Below are 20,780 nucleotides of genomic sequence, written 5' to 3'. Positions count from 1 at the left end.
TACAAATAATTTCAAGTATCCTCGGTTAACTGTAGTTTGAAAACATGAATCAAAACCCGACTATATCTGTACAACCACGTCTCTTCATATATTGGAGTGTACTCTCTATGTATTCTCCACGTCGTCATTATGAGATGAATCAGAATGGTCAGAAGCAAAGGATACTTCTGTACAAGTATACATATATATATAATACATTACTTTCTTATTATTAGTATTTACCAATGCTACTATAGACAGCTTCAGCTGTTGGAGAAGAAACTTGGAAGCAATTTCCCGCAGAGATGGATGTTCTACCGTATAAATTTCGCAGGAGAATTCCCACCATAGAAAATCAAGAAGAAAATAACAGCTTCTACATCAAACCACGTCTTCTGGATATATTACTTCGAGACCAGATATAATTTTTCATACTTGCGAAGTGAGGGAACCATTGAGTCCATCAACCTCGTTTCTCAATGTTCATCCAGCTACTCGTGATTTGTAACAACATTTACCAACAAGTACAAAACCGAAATCAACTATTCACCGTTGAATGCGCCGTGTCAGAAAGATAAATGACCAGGATAAATAGATTTTGCCTGTCTTATCGATTCATTCGTTCTAACGGGAAGGTAATAAGCAGCAGACTCGAACCTAGCAAACCAATCGGGCGAAACTAATTCCATAAGGATTTATGCTTCATTAGCTTCAGCCGAAGGAAGTCTTGTCTCGGAAAAATTAGGGTCCATTTTAAATGTAACATGGAACAACTGTCGAATCGAATAATCCCTTCGAATTCCTCGTTAACCTCGATCTCTCATCCGGCGAACCTGACTAGTCAAGGTAGTAATTGATCAGAGGATAACGCATGGTGCAGAGCTTCTACCCGTTTGTTTCCTAGTCACGATCGTTCCATATTTTCCTCAATCTGCGAACCTCGGATCCAAGCTATACGTTCTGCTGTGAGCTTCGATCCGGGTCTCCTCTACAGCGCCGTTCTTTCTTTCAAGCGAATAACAAAGAGAATTCCAAACAATGTGAAATGTCACGAATCCGCATGGATTTTTATTCAATCATATTCTCACAATCGTTACGATCGGTGAATGTTTTTCAGACTACGCTATTTACCCGGATCTTCAGAGTATTCTCTCTTCTATCATTGTCCTTTTATCAGCAACTATTCGCTTAGACCAACATTTTCGCGACTATCTGTGCCTCCTTGTCCTCCCTCGAGACTCTAGATCGTCTATAGACGTTACGTGACACAAAATCTTTAAATGGCACGCATTAGAGACATCAGAACGCATCATCCGAACGACAATGGTCACTCGTGCAAACGATTCATGCCAGATTTAATCGACGACGAAATTAGAATATTTTGCAGCGACACGTTCTCCAGAAGAAATTCGCAACGTTCTCTGTTAATGGATTACCAAGCTCGATGACTCGTGCGACGATGCTTTCAGTTTAATTGCTATGCTATTATGGACGTTTACAGCCTTTCGTCTCAGGTTTAGAGAAGATTTCGAACGGATAGTCCTATTTCATCTTCAGCCGGAGTACTATGGGATCAAAGATCCAAGCTGCTTACTTCGATATGCGCAAGAGGAATAATACGTGAACGAAACAGTCGTGAGAGACGAATCGAAGATCTAGATATATCGTAAACACAGTTTCCTTAGACCTTGATAACTCGATAAAGCCAGCCTGCGTCTCGAAAAGCTGCAATAGAATTTTCGTTGAAATGTAATTTCAGAGGCGAGAGATAAATGGTAAATTGGTACAACGAATAACATGATTACCGGTGCTTCAGGTGTGATCATCAATAGTGGTACAAACTTCCATTGACCATAAATAACACGATTACACTTCTCGTTAACTGCTTCTGTTGGAAGGCAGCGGTGTGCAGTGTAGGCAACAAAGCAGACACGCGTCGATTCATTATGGGTCTTTCTTTTTGGGGCCATACTGATAACGATGGAACCTGAAAAGCTCTGTATACATGATGAAAATACTTTTCGCAAATCTACTACGTCTTCCAGGTGTTCCACTGGGAAAGGTTGATTTACAAATTTAATTTTCATTCGTACAACATAAAATTAGTGCCAGGATTACATCTAGTTAATAATACCAGAGATTTGAAAAAGATATTTTGGGGCCATACTGATAACGATGGAACCTGAAAAGCTTTGTACATATGATGAAAATACTTTTTGCAAATCTACTACGTCTTCCAGGAGTTCCACTGAGAAAGGCTGATTTAAAAATTTATATAAACCATTTAGAATAACGTATTTCGAAGTTTCATACGTACAACATAAAATTAGTGGTGGGATTTTATCTAGTTAATAATACCAGAGATTTGAAAAAGATATTTTGGGGCCATACTGATAACGATGGAACCTGAAAAGCTCTGTATACATGATGAAAATACTTTTCGCAAATCTACTACGTCTTCCAGGTGTTCCACTGGGAAAGGTTGATTTACAAATTTAATTTTCATTCGTACAACATAAAATTAGTGGTAGGATTACATCTAGTTAATAATACCAGAGATTTGAAAAAGATATTTTGGGGCCATACTGATAACGATGGAACCTGAAAAGCTCTGTATACATGATGAAAATACTTTTCGCAAATCTACTACGTCTTCCAGGTGTTCCACTGGGAAAGGTTGATTTACAAATTTAATTTTCATTCGTACAACATAAAATTAGTGGCAGGATTTCATCTAGTTAATAATACCAGAGATATGAAAAAGATAGAACACTGTGCACACGTTGGATATGAACTCTCCTTATCCCTGGCAAAAGGAAGTTGATCGAACGAAGTTTTACTACCGCTGGATAGACCGATGGTCAATATTAGTTTGTTCGCTGGCTTCTGGCATATATACTCTGCATGTGAACGAAAAATATCTTCGTTGCATACATTGCTTTCCAACTATTTACTCACGGATATTTACGCGGAAGCTAGAATGGTGCTCGTCAAATCTAGGAAGTAATCGCTGGGAAATTAATGTTCATTTTCACAGTGAAATAAGATTCGAGATGAGAAGATCTTACGAAGGAAATAGCGAAACCATTACTCGTTGTTTGTTATAGTTGGAAACACGGGACGTGTTGGCTTAATTAATCAATATATACGATCCAAAATGGAGGATAATACAGGGCCGTAAATTATTTAGAGACTTCGTAATGAAAAGACAGGACGTTCGGTGTTAGGTAATTATCTCATCTAATAATCTTGTCCTTTGTGCATCGTACAGGTACGGGGTTGTACAGAGATTATCTTTGCACGCAACAGATATTGCAGAATGATCTTTCAACGGGAGCACCGTGTTCATCATCGAGGACACTCTGCGAGGATTATTAAATATTTCAGAGTAATGAAAACGTGAAAAGAAACGCGGGAAAGAGATGGAAATTGAAGAAAGAATTTCAGTGAACAATTAAAGTACTTGAACTTTATGAATATAGTCTCGAGTCGAGTACCTAAAAATTCCTTATGCACTCGAGTTTCGTCACCGTTGAACTTCTGAATGTGCGAGAGGAGGCGAGAGGAAAACGTGTAAAATGTTTTGAGGAAATTTCAAAGTTCAAAGAAATAAAAATATCGGAGGTAAAGGAAAGAAAATTATGGTAATTTGTATACTTTTCGTTTCGATAAGTTGCAATATATATATTATAGTTAATTGGATTTCGAGCTTCCTTGGTTTAATATAAATGCAAATAACAAACCGAAAGCATCAAACAAAGTACATCCCTAACGAGAGTATCGATTGTCCATAGCAGGCGAGGGACTACACTCGACTGAAGAGATACCTCGTTGATTACGACCCTAAATTGTATCTACTTTCGACCACGAGCACGTCCTTCTTCTCCTTTAGCCCAAAATGCTAAGGTTGATAACGAATTGCCAATATTATATTGGTAATATTAGATCTGGAAGCACATCTTAAACAAGCATATTTGATTTCTGTACATTCGACTCTTTTAATAAAAATTACCATTTTTTATTAAATTCTAACTATAGGTCAGAAATTTGATCTTTCATATTTTCCTATTCCTATTTTCCTTATTTATTATACTACTATTGTATTGCATCATCGTGACATTGTTTCGATGTCAAAGTGCACTCACAGCGATTATTGGATCTTAACTTTGACATCTCAACGAGAAATGACAATTTAAGGTGTCAAAGTGCAGTCACAGCTATTGTTGGATCTTAACTTTGACATCTCAACGAGAAATGACAATTTATGGTGTCAAAGTGCACTCACAGTAATCATTAGATCCTAACTTTGACATCACAACGAGAAATGACAAATAAAATATCTCCTCTTCCAAAGAAAAGAATTTTGAGTAAATTAAAATCAAGCAAATTAATTACCATTTTCTATTAAATTTTATTCATAGTTCCTTAATTTGACTTTTCATATTCTCCCATTCCTATTCTTCTTATTTATTATATTACTATTCTATTGCATAAACAATTGACATTGTTTCGGTATCAAAGTGCTATCATTAGATCCTAACTTTGACACCACAACGAGAAGTGACAATTAAAATATTTTCTCTCCCAAAGAACAAAATTTTGAGTAAATTAAAATCAAGCAAAGTAATTATCATTTTCTATTAAATTCTATTCATAATTTCTTAATTTGACTTTTCATATTTTCTCATTCCTATTTTCCTTATTTATTATACTACTATTGTATCGCATCGTCGTGACATTGTTTCGATGTCAAAATGTACTCACAGAGATTTTCTATTAAATTCTATCCATAATTTTTTAATTTGACTTTTCACATTTTCTCATTCCTATTTTTCTTATTTATTATACTACTACTGTATCACAACGTCGTGACCGTGTTTCAATATCAAAATGCACTCACAATGATCATTAAATCCTAACTTTAACATCACAACGAGAAAGTGACAATTAAAATATCTCCTCTCGCGAGAAAAACAAATTTCGAGTAAATTAAAATCAAGCAAATTAAAGTCGACGAGAAATCTCGAGCTTAGAAGTTCAACAGGGAAGTTGCGAAATTCATACTGTTTCGCTAAAACCGTTTAATTGCTTTTGTCGTACCATAGTTCTTAATGTGTTTGAGGTTTACACTGGCTTCGCTGAGAAACCTAAAACCGACTGGATTCTCGGATGGTAAATTACAGTCAACCACATACATTTATGGGGGAAGATTTCTGTTTTCCCGGGGCTTCGGTCTCGCCAACGTCTGATCGAAAATACGAGAAGTAATTTTCCGTTGGAAAATTACCCACGAACTCAATGGGATTCTCACCGGCTGGAAATCAATGGGATTTTCTACGTAAAAGAAAATTGCTTCCTCTGCTTGAACTTAATCACGTGTTTATTGGACCAGACAAGTCGCTAACATACTAACCTTAACACGTACGCCATCTTAGATCCCCTTTAACGAGAAACGTAAATTAAGAATCCGCTTTAAAGCACGAGACGTAAATCGAGCGCCTGTGCCCACGTGTGTTTACACTGGATCCTGTCCAAACGATTTCGATGAAATTTTTATTCCAAACTTTATAGAATATGACGAAGAATCGAATTGGAAGGCGAACAACGACATTCGACTTTGGATTTCCTCCATCTTAAGATTTCCTATTCCAAACGAACGAAAATGGAAGCTATATTTCATAAAGTTCTTTATAGCTAGAGGTTTACGAGTGCTGGAAAGAGACAAGCTCCCACTAAAAATACATTTTCAGAAGATTTATCGATCGAATGAGATGCTGGCAAAATATCTGTCGAGATATTTTAACGTTTTATGTCGCTGTTTATCTGTCACAGTTGCTCGCATATAACCAAGGCCAGACACTGCAGAAGTCTGTGACCATAGTCACTGATCGTAACGTGTCAGTAATGGGTCACTGTGGGGTTAGGTCGAGGTTGATTGAAGTGTTCAAGTGTGTCGCACGAGGAATTCTCAGCACATATTGGTGGTTTACGAACATGTCGCCAACATTTCCACCAAAAATCCTCCTCTTCCATTGGTTCATGAATAAAGGCCACGGTCAACAGCATTGCGGTTCTTTGTGAACGAGAAAAATTGGCAAACATGCGAGACCATCGTTATTCCAAATAAATTTTATTTCCCTTTTCGGTAAACGTAAAAATTAGGGCGGAGTTAATTTAATCAGCCTCAGTGATGGCAAATTTCTGGTCTTTAAAGAAATTGAAAAATAACCACGAGTGAACACGACTGCTTCTTTGTCCAAGGATAAAAAATAATAAACGTGGAGGAAAAATAATACCCATTTTCCAGACGGTTTAGAACCTTTTTAAAACCATAATTGCTTCGGTTCAGTGACGAGGTGAATGAAAATTACTTCTATGGAAAATGCAGGTAATGCACGAATATGTAACAGAATTTCTTGGTTTCTCTGGGTCTATTCTATTATCGTTCGAATTCCAAGAGAAATTGTAGGGAATTTCGTTTCAGGGTAGCAAATATTCTGAGAAAATATCCGAAGGTAACCTAATTGTGAATAATTCAAGCTTCAACCTAAACTCTTAAACCGTTCGAGCTGAACGTGCAACGGGGAACTGCTTTTTAGATGGTCATCTGAAAATAAGCTCCCGTCACATTTTCTATTCGAGAAGATATTGTTCTTTGAACCTTCGATGTATCTTGCGCGAAAATATACGAGGTTAAAAATGTACGTGAAAAGGAAAGAAAATAAAGAGGGTCAGCGATGTGCCAAAAATACAGAAGTTTGCACTTCTTCTGGAAGTTTAATACATATGCAAGTGTTATTCGGAGAAAATTTTGCGATGTTAATTTCCACCGGCAGATTATTCCATAGTTAACGTCTAATTTGCATTTACAATTGACAGGGGTGATGGACGGGGACGCAGTCATTAATCTTAACACGTCGATGATATCAGAGCCTGAGCTGAAGCATGAAACTAAGGTTAATTGAAGTGTTCCAGGAAATTTCTTGAATTCGCCTTCCTTAATGGGCAGAACGCGAAGAAACAGCGCAATAACAATAATTTTACGTCATTACTATAAATAACAGCTTAAGTAAGATTCTCGTATCTCGTCTACGGAAAAATAAACGAACGTTTCAATTTATTAACGTTTCTTGCAAACATCTCACTTGAGATGCTAATTCTTTTATGGAGATATTTCACGCATAATACGGTATTCAGATTCAGAAATGTCATGTTACACAGGGATCTCCCTAATTTTTGAATTATATATCGTGTTATATACAGTGTGTCACAAAATTATTCGCTCAATCGAAGATGTGACAAACACGAATGAAATAACGAGGCAATAAATACATCATTCCTCGACCTAAATTCGATAGATACAGCGTGAAATATGATAATTCGCGAATATTTCGTTACAAGCGAATCTGAAGGGCAGAAAATAGAAAATAAATATTTAAAATATTTAAAAAATAATATTTAAAAAGAAAAATGAGATCGATGCCAAAAAGATATAAAATAACAAGAATACTAATTTCGTAAAAATAATAATTTCTACAAAATTGTCCTTACATATATGAATAATTTCATGACAACACTGAAAAGAAAGAGTTTTAACCCTTTGCACTCGAAAGGCGACTGCAGAAAATAGAAAATAAATATTTAAAATATTTAAAAAATAATATTTAAAAAGAAAAATGAGATGCCAAAAAGATATAAAATAACAAGAATACTAATTTCGTAAAAATAATAATTCCTATAAAATTGTCCTGATATATACGAATAATTTCATGACAACACTGAAAAGAAAGAGTTTTAATAATTAATTCTTTCGCAAATGGAGCACAATTTTTCAAATTTCTGTAGAGACTGCTATATAATTTCGTGAACTATGTATTTCCAGATTGAAAAATTTCGAAAAATTCTTTATCGCCTACTACTTGGTTCAACTTTACGTCACATTTTCATCTCGTGACTCACAGCATACACAACTCCAAAAAGTCAATTACGAGCCTTAACTATGACCGAAACTTATTATCCTTATTATCCTTATTATCATGGTAGATCGAGTTGCATATTAGCTGCCACTTTCGAATCAATTTCTGGGCGCAGTAAATCTAGTTTGCAACGTGAAACTCGATTAAAGAGCGAGCCGAGAATAGGAAATAAGCATTTCCCTGATAGAGGGAAATGAAATCAAGGGAATGGGAGGGGTAGTAAAGGAAATGACCGCAGTTACCAGCGAATAAAGTAAACGATAGTCAATAAAACATTAACCGCGACTCGACCACACCGCTCTAAAACCAGCGAGAAGGAATAGGCCGTGCGAAAAGTGTAGGTCGAAGGTCTCTGCCAGGGTACGAAGGAGCAAGGAAGAAGCGAAAGAAGGATAAGGGTGGTAAAGCGAAGGGGTGGCTAGACGGAGCTCTAACAAGTGGCTGCAGTCCGTAACGATCGCCTTCTGTGTCATGCACCAGACACTCGCGCGCTTTCTCTATCTAAGAGGTTTAACCAATACACACCCGATTTCGTGTTCCTTTCTACTCGTATGTGTGCACCAACATTGCGGAATGTCGCTTAACGAGACACAAAGGTCGTTCATGATCGACTGATATTTCGCTCCCTTTTGACTTGAAATAATTTTCACCGCGACACGTCCACAAACGACAGCCGCTTAATTGGACCGATCGATCACTGCTATTACGTGGCTGCACATAAAATATATTGTCATATATAACGCGCCGTTTTCCCATTACCTGCAATTACCTGTCCGTCCTTTGCCAACATTTTCCTAACCGAAAAACTTTCTCACGACGGTAAATCAATTTTTTAGTGGCACATCAAAGTTTCAGATATATGCGAATACGTATTTAATAAGCGAGTGGATTATTTATCGGATAAAATGTACAATTTTTCCTTGGAAAATGAAATGTACCGGATAATTGGATGATTTCTAGATTAAGCGAATATTTCTTGGACAGTGGGATTTAATTTGTTTGTTTTCCTGCGATTAATAACGATGTCCTTTGTGAAACGATTGCTAGATTCGTGTCTGACTATTTTACATATCAGAGACAAAAGTTTCCGATATAGTACTGTCGACAATTCAGGTTTCTTTCAGAGATACCTTTCCTCTAAAGTATCCTCAAAGATGGAAACAGACTGTACTTCGTTTGAAAAAAGGAACAGAAGATATTTATTTTAAGAAACGTGACCGAGTTGCAATAATATTTTTCTAGTTCAATATCTATTTTTAATTATTTTCTGTTCTGTGGTTATTCCGATTAAATTTATCCTATTGAATCTTATATCGCGACTATTAAATTATATTATAATTTGGTAATAATTTTCAATTATTTATTTAAATAATTATTTTATTCAGCGAATTGTCACGTAGTAAATGACGAAATATTTATAAATATTTGAAGTCGTAATAGAATTAAATATTGATTACGTAATAATATACAGAATCATACGAAATGTATATGCCTATGTATGTGCATATGTGTATACGTAAATATATATCTGTGTAATTAATACGAATGTGAAAGTTCTAAAATTGTAAATTATTTAATATTATTAAAAAAAGGATTAACAACCGTGAATTTGATTATGTTCGGAATAAATTGATACCCATACTTTATATAAGCATATTTCGTAACCTCTTTTCATCTCCGAAATTTGTAACCTAATCTAAAAACCAAAGGGAGAAAATACGTAATGTTTGAGCAGCAGTTCGTTAGCGAGGGAGCTGAAGTTCGTCGCAAAATGACTACCATAGTCAAATATTGGTCCGTATTCCTATTTTTCACTGTGTACTTCATTATAAATTTCTGCTGCAATGCCTCGTGAATAAATCAACAAGAAATTTCCCAAAAAGATATTATTTTAAAATTTCACTAAAAAATGTATAAATTCTAATGGAATATTAAATCATATTTAATCTAAGTGTTGTATTTACTATGGTGGTAGAGCTATTTCATTGGTACGCCGTGCACTAGACCCGCCGATTCGCTGAATTAAAACTTTTTACAAGTTCGTCCAACGTTTTTTCGTTTTTACTGCATGCTTTTTTGCGTGTGTGCTGTCTACCGTGTTCTCACGACCATGCACACAAATAATAGCGTGTATGCTGTGATTCCATATAACAAGAAAAATTCGTCATAATTTTACGAAAGCTTGAAATCGACGCCGCGGCACGAAACACAAGTCATGTGACTTCCGGCGAATATGTGTACACACCACACGCAAACTCACGCATATACATATACTGGCTATACATATAGCCAGGATTAGAAAAGATAGAACGAGAAAGATAGACAACAGAAGGAGACGCGAGAGAACGTAGAAGTACCGAAATATCTGTTACTCAAACGCGTGGCAGCTCGCTCACTTTATGATATAAAGCACATGCTCGGCGTCAGAACTGTCAAATACAATGGTGTTTCACTTTAAAGTAAAATCATGAAGGCCTAAAAAAGTCACTTTTCTTAAAATTAAATCGATATGGAAGGAATGGTTAATGCTGCACATTCTTTGTCTTAAGTAACACTTAATCCCCGCGTACACGCTTCTACTATATATCTATCTCACTCTCAAGCGCGACCGGCACGATTGCTTGTCTTTATCGCACGTTTACTACTTTCTCGTTCGTCTTATATTCACTCTTTTTCTCTGTCACATATGTGGTTCTCTCACTTTCCTGCGATACATGCATGGTTTGCGTCTGGATACGCTCATACACGTGTATGATATATACGTATATGTAGAGTGACGTATACATGAACACGCATACAAGCATGGTTATTCTATAGATGATACCAAGTACCGTGCAACAGAACGTAACGCATCGAGGTAAGCCGGGGTAAGAAGACCTTAACCTATCGCAGTTAAAAGCTAGGAATGTAAGCGGCTCAAATAAAAATTAAGTGATTAGAGCAAATAAACATTCCGTTTCCTCGGTTTCGGATAAATTGTCTTACCTGCTTTACTAGTGGGTGTAGTGTCTGTTCTATGCTACGGGTCTTTATCTCTAGGGTGGCTGGGTCTACGGGGTCGGGTGTCGCCATGATTCGAACACAACTCCGAGCTCCGTAGACTCGAACCGAGCCTAGAGGGTTCGTTGCACCCCTCTTGCTTCTCGAGCGTCCTCACTACCCTCTCACAACACTCATGCGTTTCCACTTATTTCCCTAGACGCCCCTCTATTCGAATTGTTAGCCAATCGTTGCGTTGGTAATCGACGATGCCAGCGACATCCAGTTGCGACGGTGACATAGCTGCAACTACTCGTTGTGTAACTATGCTTCCAGTTTGAAAAAGACGCGGCAGTGCCATCTTCCGTCGTGCAGTTCAATCACCGCGTTTAGATTGCGTCGTTAATAGTTCCGCGTTCGTGTTATAATTCGTTTAAATTACAAGTTTTTTCTGTAAAATTAGAAGAAAAAAGAGAAATATTCTAAAATATTTCAAGACTGGAGTGCGTGAAACAGAATTACAGTTAACCAGGGATCTACATTGACATCGAAAAGAAGGTATGTATTTTTGAACGTGCTATCCATTTACGCGCCATTGAAACGAACATGAAATTCGTGTACTGCTTTGAAATAACATTTTAAAGTGAATTGCAAACTAAAGCCATTGCCCAATTAGAAATCTAATTGGTATATTGATATTTTACTTCGATATATGTAATCTACTGATGTAATTGTACACTTGGTCATAATATTTTTATATTATATTACGTTCAAATTTCGCAGTTTTGCAATTACGTGAATACGTTGAAAATGTAATAATTTTCACAACCTTTTTAACGATTTTCACGTTATTGGTGTACAATTTCATCGACGTAGAATCAATAAATTATTTCATTGGACCTATCAATTCAACTTTTTTTCCATTTTTTCGAGTATTCTTTTCATATCCTCTCGCGTTAATATTCTTATCTTTTGCCTTTTTGTTCCTTAACGTTTTCCAACATGGCGTCCATTGAATTCAACGAATTAGATAAATTAAAATAATTAGTGAAATTGAAATATAAAAATTTTTATAAATTAAATTTGTCAGGCGCAATTTTTTTTCTTAATTTGTAATATTAATTATAATATGAAATAAATAATATATTTAAATAATATAATAATAAAATAGGTTTGCTTCTATGAGAATTTTATTTACAAGCAGTACTTTCGAGATACATACTAATAATAATATTTAATAAATACCTGATAATAGCGACTAAGACGCATTCGTAAACACTTAACGAGGCAAAATGCTAATAAATAACTTTATCGATAAATTATATTTGTAGTCATACGAGGAAGTTATACGTGTTTAAAACATACATGTTACGACAAAATATCGTCGAAATTTCGTGACATTTGCTTTAATGCTATCGAACACATCTAATTTTTGTAAAGCTACACATGACTAGTTCTAAATAAAAGATATTCTTAAAACGTATTTTGTAAAGCAATAGTAGCTGACTGTATTAAATAAATAAACATACTTCTACCATTCGTTACAAAAAATCGAATTCTCGAATTGGACGAACAACGAATAACGAGAAATAAATATGAATTAATTCGACAGATGAGGAACACGTGTTATCTCGAAGCAGAATAAATGAAATTTTACGAAACGTTGAAATACACGTCACGAATTCCTACTAAATTTTCAATAGATTTCTAGTACAAGCTAATTTTTTGGGGATGTTTAAAACGAAGATTCAAAATTTCGCAAGTAACTGGTATCCACAAAGTGAAACGAAAAATAATCAGTTCTCACAATGCTGCAAATTATCACTCGTAGCTTAATACATAATTCGTCAAATAATATGACTCGCGCGTCTTTATCTTTTCGTGATAATAATACTGACAATAAAAACAGAAAATAAAGCTCCAATATGATCAGTGATAATTTGTCTTGTAGAGATAGAAAATTTAGTTACCATTGATCATGTAATTAAAACTGCTTGCAACTAGTATGAACTTTTCTCTGTGGACCTTTTGCACAGTTTTTTAATCTCAAATCTCTTTTAAACCGCCCTGAATCATTTCTGTGCTTATATTTCTTTCCTATGAACATCATTCATCTTTCCTATGCTATTCGAATACACGGTCAATACTTATTCTACTTTGTCTAACGATAAGTGCTCATGGAATATTCGTAGAACGTCCTTAAGAAAATTTCAACGTTCAAGGATGTCGGTTAACATTACTTCTTCATGTTAACAAATTTATTTTGATTTGGTGCCAGTGGCGCTCTTCTTTTCACGTGCTTCTCAGGGACCTTATCCTTTGATGCAGAAACTCCGTTGCAAGCTAAGCCGCCTTTCCTTTTTCTCAAAGATTCTGTAGGAAGATACTCAGCTGGTCTCAACAGCTGTCTAAAGTTATACGGTCCATTGATATCTTCTGGATCATAATCTACCTTAAGGATCTCCTGTCGCTTCTGAACGACTGTGGGTTTAAGGATTTGTCTAAGATTAACTGGAATTCCGAAAGTATCTTTCCCCAATTCTTTTCTTGCACATAATCGTCCATTAATGACGTTCTGACAGTTAATCAACCTCTCGATTCCTTTCTTATTATCTACACCGGCCTGAACATGTTTCTTCAGATTATCATTCTCCTTCGTTGGCTGTATTTCTTTCACACGGCCATTTTGACTTTTCTTCGCGCCATTGCTTAATCTTGACGGCTTGACCAGATCATCCCCCATGACCATTTTATTGATAAACAGGCCATCCTGACAACCACTGATGATATTTCGATATCCATTACTACAAAGTGCTCGGCCATTAAATTTGGCTGCATTGTGATCCGATGAATGTTCATTAACCGAGTTTGCATGGCCTTTAATTGTAATCTCGTGTCCGTTCGCGGAACTGTAATTGTTATTTGAAGGAACGTGTCCATTAACAAACGCTAGTTGTCCGTTTGCGAAATTCGAGCTTCCCTTAAACGCGTTTTGATGAACAGGGTGCCCATTTGCGATACGCTGCTGACCAGCAAGGGGTTGTTGACGTTCATTTACACTGGCGTGTCTGTTGATGTATCTGAATCGTAGGCCATTTGAATGGTTGAGATTTGAAGAGTCGACTGCAGGTTGCTTACGGTGCGGGTATCCTTCAGAGGACCGCAGGTCATTTCGAAGCACGTAATTAGTCCTTGTACTGCAAGGAAAATGATTGTTTCGGTTAGAGATTGATCGAGACACCGTGGTTTTGCTATTAATCTCAAAACTACTGACTGGTAAATGGAAGTCGAAGAATGAAAAGAACGGTAATCTACGATACATGGAGTGGTTGATTGATTGAAATAGTAAAAACGTCTCAAGGTGGACGTCTTATTATGAGTAATCGATCACGTTTCTATTTCTTATAACTTTTGCTACCTCGTTTATCTTCTAATCGGAACTTATGTACAAGAAAACAAGTTTCTACCATCGCTATATGTTTCTCCAGTGATAAATTGATCTAAAGTAACTATTCAAAAGAAGAATGTCTAGTAAGAAAACAAAGAGAGACATGAAATAAATGGATTTTCTCTTATATTTGCAAAAGATCTACATCAAAAGTTCCAAAATGAAATTATATTTGTTAGATAGGTGTGATACATTCTACAGATGGCATAAGTTTGTAATTTTACCTGGAAGTTTGCCATGATACCTCTGGCAAGGTACAGAAACACAACGAAAGATTAGTAGAACTCAATTGCTATTTTACAATGATTAATTCAACGATACTGCCTATTGCGAAACAATGCATTGCGAGTCTGACAAATAAAGAAACGAACGTAACGGTAACTGCCGAGGGAAGTGTTCGCAATTTAAATGGGAGATTCAAGTTTAGGCAAGAACACAATAGACATCTAATCGAGAAAGTTTAACTTTACCCCACTCTGCCCGAGTTCTCTTGCTGGTCCTCGCTCGGATTTCTCAGAGCTTTGTGCCATATATCCGAGAGTTGTTGCTCCGAAGCTATCGCAAAGTCCCCCTGAGCTTGCAAACGTTCTCTCCTCTCGGTGTTCACTTCCAGAATCTGGCCCATTCGACTCCTAAAATTAAAAATGGTACAGTAATTTTCATATACAATGCTTATTTACTATATAGGCAATAGTTTCAACGCAATATACAATATACAATATGCTAACAATTATAGGGTTCTAGAATAACTCTCGACAATCTTTCATTCTAATGTATCTAAGTTGTACTTGTACGAGGATACATACTGATAATTTGCAATAAAAGAGATTCAATATACTAAGATATCCGTAGAATTGTCTTATCAATTGTGATTTCGTATCTTTGTTGCGAATCAGTAGCTTCAAGCAATTTAGAGGACATATTACAGACTCAATTACATGGTTCTTGGGTAGACTTGAAGGACTTTTGGGATTTCAAGATGTAATCGTAAAGCAAACTGCAAGGGCTAGGTATTTTCTATGATACTCCAAGAAGATACCGATGAAAAGTTTCAGATACGGATATTTAGTCTCGAGATAGTTGAAAGTTTGATAAAAAGTCTCTGAGTTCTACGGATGTACCTCGTCAATGGGTGAAGGTCATTTTCTAGCTGTATCAACGGTAAGTCCCAGCCAGCTTCTTCTTCTTCGAAGTCCGAACCACTTCCGATGCGAGTGCCAAAAGCATTGGAAAATTGAGCATTCGAATTTCTCATTCACCCAGAGAAAATGACAGTGGGTAATCGATCGTAACGGAATAGTACGTCTATTTACCTGCTCATCTCGTCCTTCAAGTCTCGATAGTACTTAATGGTCTCCTCTCCGTCCACTTGATTGCCACTTCGATATTGCATGATTGGCTGCACCATGTTGAATCCTTCGGGTCGAACATAATCCGGTGGTGATTCTTCTATCTCATTTAATCGTACGCCAGGTTTATTGTGGCGCAGATTCTTGTGTACTTCTTGGTTTTTCATGTGAACCTTCGATATCATTGAAATAAGTTCACAATTGAAAATTACATTTGAATCGATAACATAAAATTGATCCTTATCAGGAATCTTTTCTAATTACGTTTTGAGAGAATTGTATGAGGTCAGCTTGTCTTAATTTATGATGTACTGGATCTTTCGTTGGTGGTTTCCTCTTCTTGATCCTTTCCTCCTTCTTGTACCATCGTTGAACGATGAATGCTGCTTCCTCGTTCTTCAAACCCTCGCGCAGCAACGCTTTGTGTGCCTCGAATTTGTCATCGTAGTTGTTCAAGAGAGACTTGAAACGTTCTTCGAGCTCAGGTCCGAAGCGTTTGCGAATGCTGTATCCTCTAAAATCTATGAACAAACAATTTCTATTAGTATCAAATTCTAATAACTTTCTATTAAACATAAGGTAATATTTTCGTCGAGACTCATTTCGAAAATAATCTTACGGCTTTGGATGATGACTGCAGCATCATCTTCCTTTAATGCCTCTTTCTCTTCCTCTTCATCTTCTTCTGTCAGCTCCTCAACCTTCTCCCTTTCTTTCTGTTCTTCTGTAAAAGATATACAAAGCATTGGTCAGTTAAATTAATTCTTTCAATTTGTTCCATATTCTTCCCAATGTATATTCATGAATTTTATTGGGAAAAATCTTAAAAATAAAAGGAAGTCGCGTACCCAGCGCTTTTCGTAGAACAGTTGCTTCTTCCTCTTCGTGTTTCTTCTTCATCTCTTCCAGGAAATGCTTCCGCGACAACCATCCACGAATATGACGCTGAAGTGTCACAACAGACACCGCGAATTGCCATTTTTGCTTCTTGAATCTGATCTTAGCAAGCCATCGACGAATACATGCTTGAACCATAATGATTTTCTTCAACTGCTCCTCGTACATCTTCGACAGGAACTCGACGTGATAGTATTTCAAGAAAACCTTTGTTCTACCCAATGCCCAGCCGTCCATTTTCAAGCGGATGAGTAGAAGACGACAATTGTCGCGATTAGCTATTACACGTTCGTCGTAGCCAAATGCTAAGAAGCAATACCTGCAATGAAAACGTACTTGAAAGTTCATACATGGGAAAGTTCATTGAAGCTATACAAATCGGCAGAGACACGAATTTTCGGCCAAAAGAATGGTCGAAGGATCTATAAATATTTATAGAACCTAACACAGAATTGGAGAAAGCATGAACGTACCTTTTCAAGAATTCATTGAATGGTATTCTATGCGAGAATCCATTTTGTCTGATCCTTATTGTTTCCAAAACGCCAGTGTATCGTAATTGCTTCACGACTTTCTCTTTATCGAAGAATCGTGGACTCTTAGAGTCGTTTGGTTTTATGCATCGTACGAATTGAGGCGATCCGGACACCATCTTTTGCAGCAAGTCCATTAGAGAGTACCGGAAGTAAGTCGCTACAGTTTGCTGAGCTCTTGATTGCGACGCTAGTCCTCGGCTCGAGTAACGTTCCTAATGCAATGCAAATAATTTATAGCAATTTTTAACCACTTATAAGCTCACCTCATAATATCATGAAATGAAATCTTATAGCATACTTAATTACATTTGTTATGGATGACAGTACTGCATGGTTATCTTAATCGAATAGTCAGACAATACCTTTGTATTCTGATTGGATTGTGACAACTTTCTTGAATCAGTGTCATGGACAGCTGAATAGAGGTTGCCAGTTTTCGTGATTGGACATTGGAATAAGAAACGGACCATGTCATATTGTGATTGCCTAACCAGTTGAATGACTTCAGGAGGCAGGAAATTCCTGTTTTTTTCCAAGAAGCCTTCCGCTTGGTAAACCACGCGTCCTGCGAAATGGTGAACGGCGAAACAAACTGCGTCTGATTTTGGTCTCACGTAGAACTTCGACTTGATGTTGTTGTGAAATTTCTCTGCAATATATGGAAAACTATGAATTAAGCTGCTATCTTTATCAACCCTTAATCAGAATCTGATCTAATTCAGAAACGTGAATTACTTGTAGTCGTTACAAATGTAAATAGTCAACTAGAGTTAACGAATAGGAACAATTCGTTAGCTGATCGCATTAAGTAACTCGGTCAGTCTTCTAAGGACAAGTTATCAGAAAAATTCAAGCTTCGTACCAATTAGGGATTTGTTAGTGGCTCGAGGAAATCGGCTCTCCTCGTCCAACAGAGCCAAGAGTCCCATAGGTTTGCTCAGTAACATGTCCAGAACAGGTCTGTTATCCGAGAACTCGACTAAATCTACAGGTATCCCTTCTGCCATATACTCCTGTTGCTCCCAAGTGAAGATATGCTGATTGAAATAATATTGTATTTGTTCATTGGCGATGTTGATGCACAGTTGTTCGAAGGAGTTTCTCGGGAAATTTTCAAAGCCGAATATGTCAAGCAGACCGATTGCCAGCGGTTCGTAGTTTGGTGAACGACTAAAGCATAGCAAGCAGTTGATTTGATTGACCATCCAATCAAATAACCGACCATACAGTCCTTTTGCCATTGCGTCCCTGGCCGCACACGCCTCGGCTACCGTATTATTTCGAGTGATTGTTTCTCCTCTGGTCATAACCGAATTCGATGTCAATGCCTCCAAAAGATCAGTTTCCTCCACACCGAGCAACTGTGAAACTGAAATGTGTTTCCAAGGTTTTAAACTGCGAGCCTTTTGCTCAGAAACCTATAATCTCTGAGCAAGTTAATCTTGCTCGATAATAAAAGTTAGATACTACCTCTGCGTAAAGGTGCTGCATCGATCACGCGGCTTTTGTTGTCTGTATTATCCTCGCTGGCCACTTCGCCGAATTCGATATCACCCAGATGAAGTATCGCAGCCAGGATACGATATACTATATCCACTTCGCTATCTTGAAATCCAAGCAGTTTAAAACCGACCTTTAATTGCTGGAATTTATCGATATGCGTTTGAGATGTTTGGCTGTGATCTGTCAGGTATCGATGATGCTTTCGCAGGTTTGAGTCCAGGTAGAATTCCGAGAGACGATTGTCTGCCTCCAACCCATCGTACATATAATAAAATATATGAAAATTACGTTCACCTCTGAAAATGAACGAGACCAAAGATTTAAAATCATCCTATACCTCGAACATGAGATACTTTATGACAAACTTACTCGGCTTGGGCTACTACTCGAGATTGTTCCAACAAATATACGTATATTCTGGCACCAGTGACTTTGCCACCTTTGGTCATAGTCAAGTCCAAGTACTTTCCAAATCTCGACGAGTTTGCATTGATTCCGGTAGTCGCGTTACCAAAAGCCTCCATTATTGGATTTATTTGAAGAATCCTCTCTTCTAGATTACGGTTTGGCGCTTTGCTGAGGTAAACCAACTGCTTCAACAGCAGATTCGCGCTTTCCGTTTTCCCTGCCCCGGATTCTCCGCTAATCACGATCGCTTGATTCTGTCGCTGATGTAGCAACGCTTGGTACGCGGCATCGGCGACTGCGAAAATGTGAGGTGGATTGTCTGATCTAGCTTGGCCTTTGTATCTCTTTTGCTCCTGCAGGAGTAAGTTAAAGCTCTATAAATTCACCTCTTTATAGATAACATCTCGCGTTTGAAGAGATAGAAACACAATTCTTCCATTCCGACAGCCTTTCTATCTCTTAGCTTTAATAATACTTACGATGCCCGTGTATAGACCCAGATTTGTGAACGGATTAACAGCAACAAGTATATCTCCAATATAAGTATATATTTGAGCTTGTTCGTATCTGTGTTGCAACTGATCGACAATCCCATCTTCGGACAGCATGTCTAAAGCAGCTAGATCATCCATGTACATCTTCTCTGGTCTAGCTTTTCGATCAGTCTTCAATTTCCCGTGCTTGGTCGTTACTTCGGGTTGTCTGTGAACTCTGCCATCGGTTTTCTGCCGTCGGATCTCCTCTTGCAAATCGAGCCTAATCTTCTCCGCGCTTGACTCGACGTTCATCAATAGAGGGTGTTCTTTTAGCTCGCTGGCGAAAGGTCTGTGCTCGAGGTCTTTAACTAAGCACTCCGTGATGAAGTCCATCAACTCTGGAGAATGTATGTCGGGATTCTTCAGGGATGGTGGTGGATTTCTAGGGATTTGAAAGAGCGCCCTCATGGGGTGCAGTTCAGAGAGAGGTGGGTCACCCTCTGCTAACTCAATCGCGGTGATTCCAACTGACCAGACGTCGCATCGAGAATCGTAAGAGGAATCCAGTTGCTGCTCGCAGGCTATCACCTGTTCATTTTTTAAATTAATTTCGTATTTTATTTATCAACATCGTTCTATTTAACATTAAATTCCTTTATATCTGATTCTTCGTTAGCGTATTATATTAATTTCAAGACTTTCTTGAGCTTACCTCAGGTGCCATCCAATATGGCGTGCCAACCGAGGTATTTTTCCTCGCAAGAGTGGCAACGAGGTGCGAAGACACGCCAAAGTCAACCAGTTTAACGTGTGCATCGTCAGTGAGCAAAATATTGTGTCCCTTAACGTCACGATGCATACAGTGATTGCTGTGTAAATAAATCAGCGCCTCCACCGTTTCTCTCAGGATGTAACCTATTTGGTCATCCGATAGGCGTCTTCCTTTTCTTTTCAGACCTTGGACAAGATCGGTCACGGAACCTCCGGTACACAACTATGAAAGGCATAATTTAGTCTCCGCGACTTATTCGGAAATCTCAAGTCAGCTGAATAGCTGAATAGTTTAATAAACTGACTATGTAGGTAATTTTAATTTCTTTCAACTCCGTGTACCTTGCCGATTATACCGCGGGTAAAAGATTAACGTGACAGTACCTCCATGACGAACCATAATTGGTCCTCTTCCTGAGCAGGCTTTGCTCTTTTCAAGAACAAGCCGTGGAAGAGCG

At 37.5% G+C, this 20,780-nt stretch overlaps 2 protein-coding genes across 10 annotated transcripts in view; both read right to left on the bottom strand.

Moving 5' to 3' along the window:
- The window catches only part of alpha-Catr (alpha-catenin related), a 116,302-nt gene extending 105,273 nt beyond the window's left edge, over positions 1–11,029 (bottom strand). For all 3 annotated transcript variants that reach the window (XM_017905753.1, XM_017905751.1, XM_017905752.1), the window contains exon 1: positions 10,941–11,029. In XM_017905753.1, the coding sequence (XP_017761242.1) occupies positions 10,941–11,027 (87 nt within the window). In that variant the 5' untranslated portion in view covers positions 11,028–11,029. The remainder of the gene's footprint in view (positions 1–10,940) is intronic.
- Positions 11,030–12,665: 1,636 nt separating this feature from the next.
- Positions 12,666–20,780, bottom strand: part of LOC108551548 (myosin-IIIb) — a 35,369-nt gene continuing 27,254 nt past the window's right edge. For 5 of the 7 annotated variants that reach the window (XM_017905763.1, XM_017905758.1, XM_017905761.1 and 2 more), the window contains exons 3-17: positions 20,707–20,780; positions 20,264–20,545; positions 19,555–20,139; positions 19,037–19,428; positions 18,635–18,963; positions 18,027–18,533; positions 17,527–17,813; positions 17,102–17,376; positions 16,580–16,947; positions 16,351–16,455; positions 15,996–16,252; positions 15,696–15,904; positions 15,504–15,584; positions 14,853–15,014; positions 12,666–14,131 (exon numbers count right to left, since the gene is read on the bottom strand). In XM_017905763.1, the coding sequence (XP_017761252.1) occupies positions 13,171–14,131; positions 14,853–15,014; positions 15,504–15,584; positions 15,696–15,904; positions 15,996–16,252; positions 16,351–16,455; positions 16,580–16,947; positions 17,102–17,376; positions 17,527–17,813; positions 18,027–18,533; positions 18,635–18,963; positions 19,037–19,428; positions 19,555–20,139; positions 20,264–20,545; positions 20,707–20,780 (4,874 nt within the window). In that variant the 3' untranslated portion in view covers positions 12,666–13,170. Of the gene's footprint in view, positions 14,132–14,606; positions 14,629–14,852; positions 15,015–15,503; positions 15,585–15,695; positions 15,905–15,995; positions 16,253–16,350; positions 16,456–16,579; positions 16,948–17,101; positions 17,377–17,526; positions 17,814–18,026; positions 18,534–18,634; positions 18,964–19,036; positions 19,429–19,554; positions 20,140–20,263; positions 20,546–20,706 lie in introns of all 7 variants that reach the window. The other 2 variants (XM_017905765.1, XM_017905764.1) reach the window with 2 other exon arrangements.

The sequence above is a fragment of the Eufriesea mexicana genome, unplaced genomic scaffold (assembly GCF_001483705.2).
Source record: "Eufriesea mexicana isolate 0111107269 unplaced genomic scaffold, ASM148370v2 scaffold4491, whole genome shotgun sequence".
NCBI lineage: Eukaryota > Metazoa > Arthropoda > Insecta > Hymenoptera > Apidae > Eufriesea > Eufriesea mexicana.
Note: the sequence above shows the minus strand (reverse complement) of the source record. Positions and strands in the feature narration are given on the sequence as shown.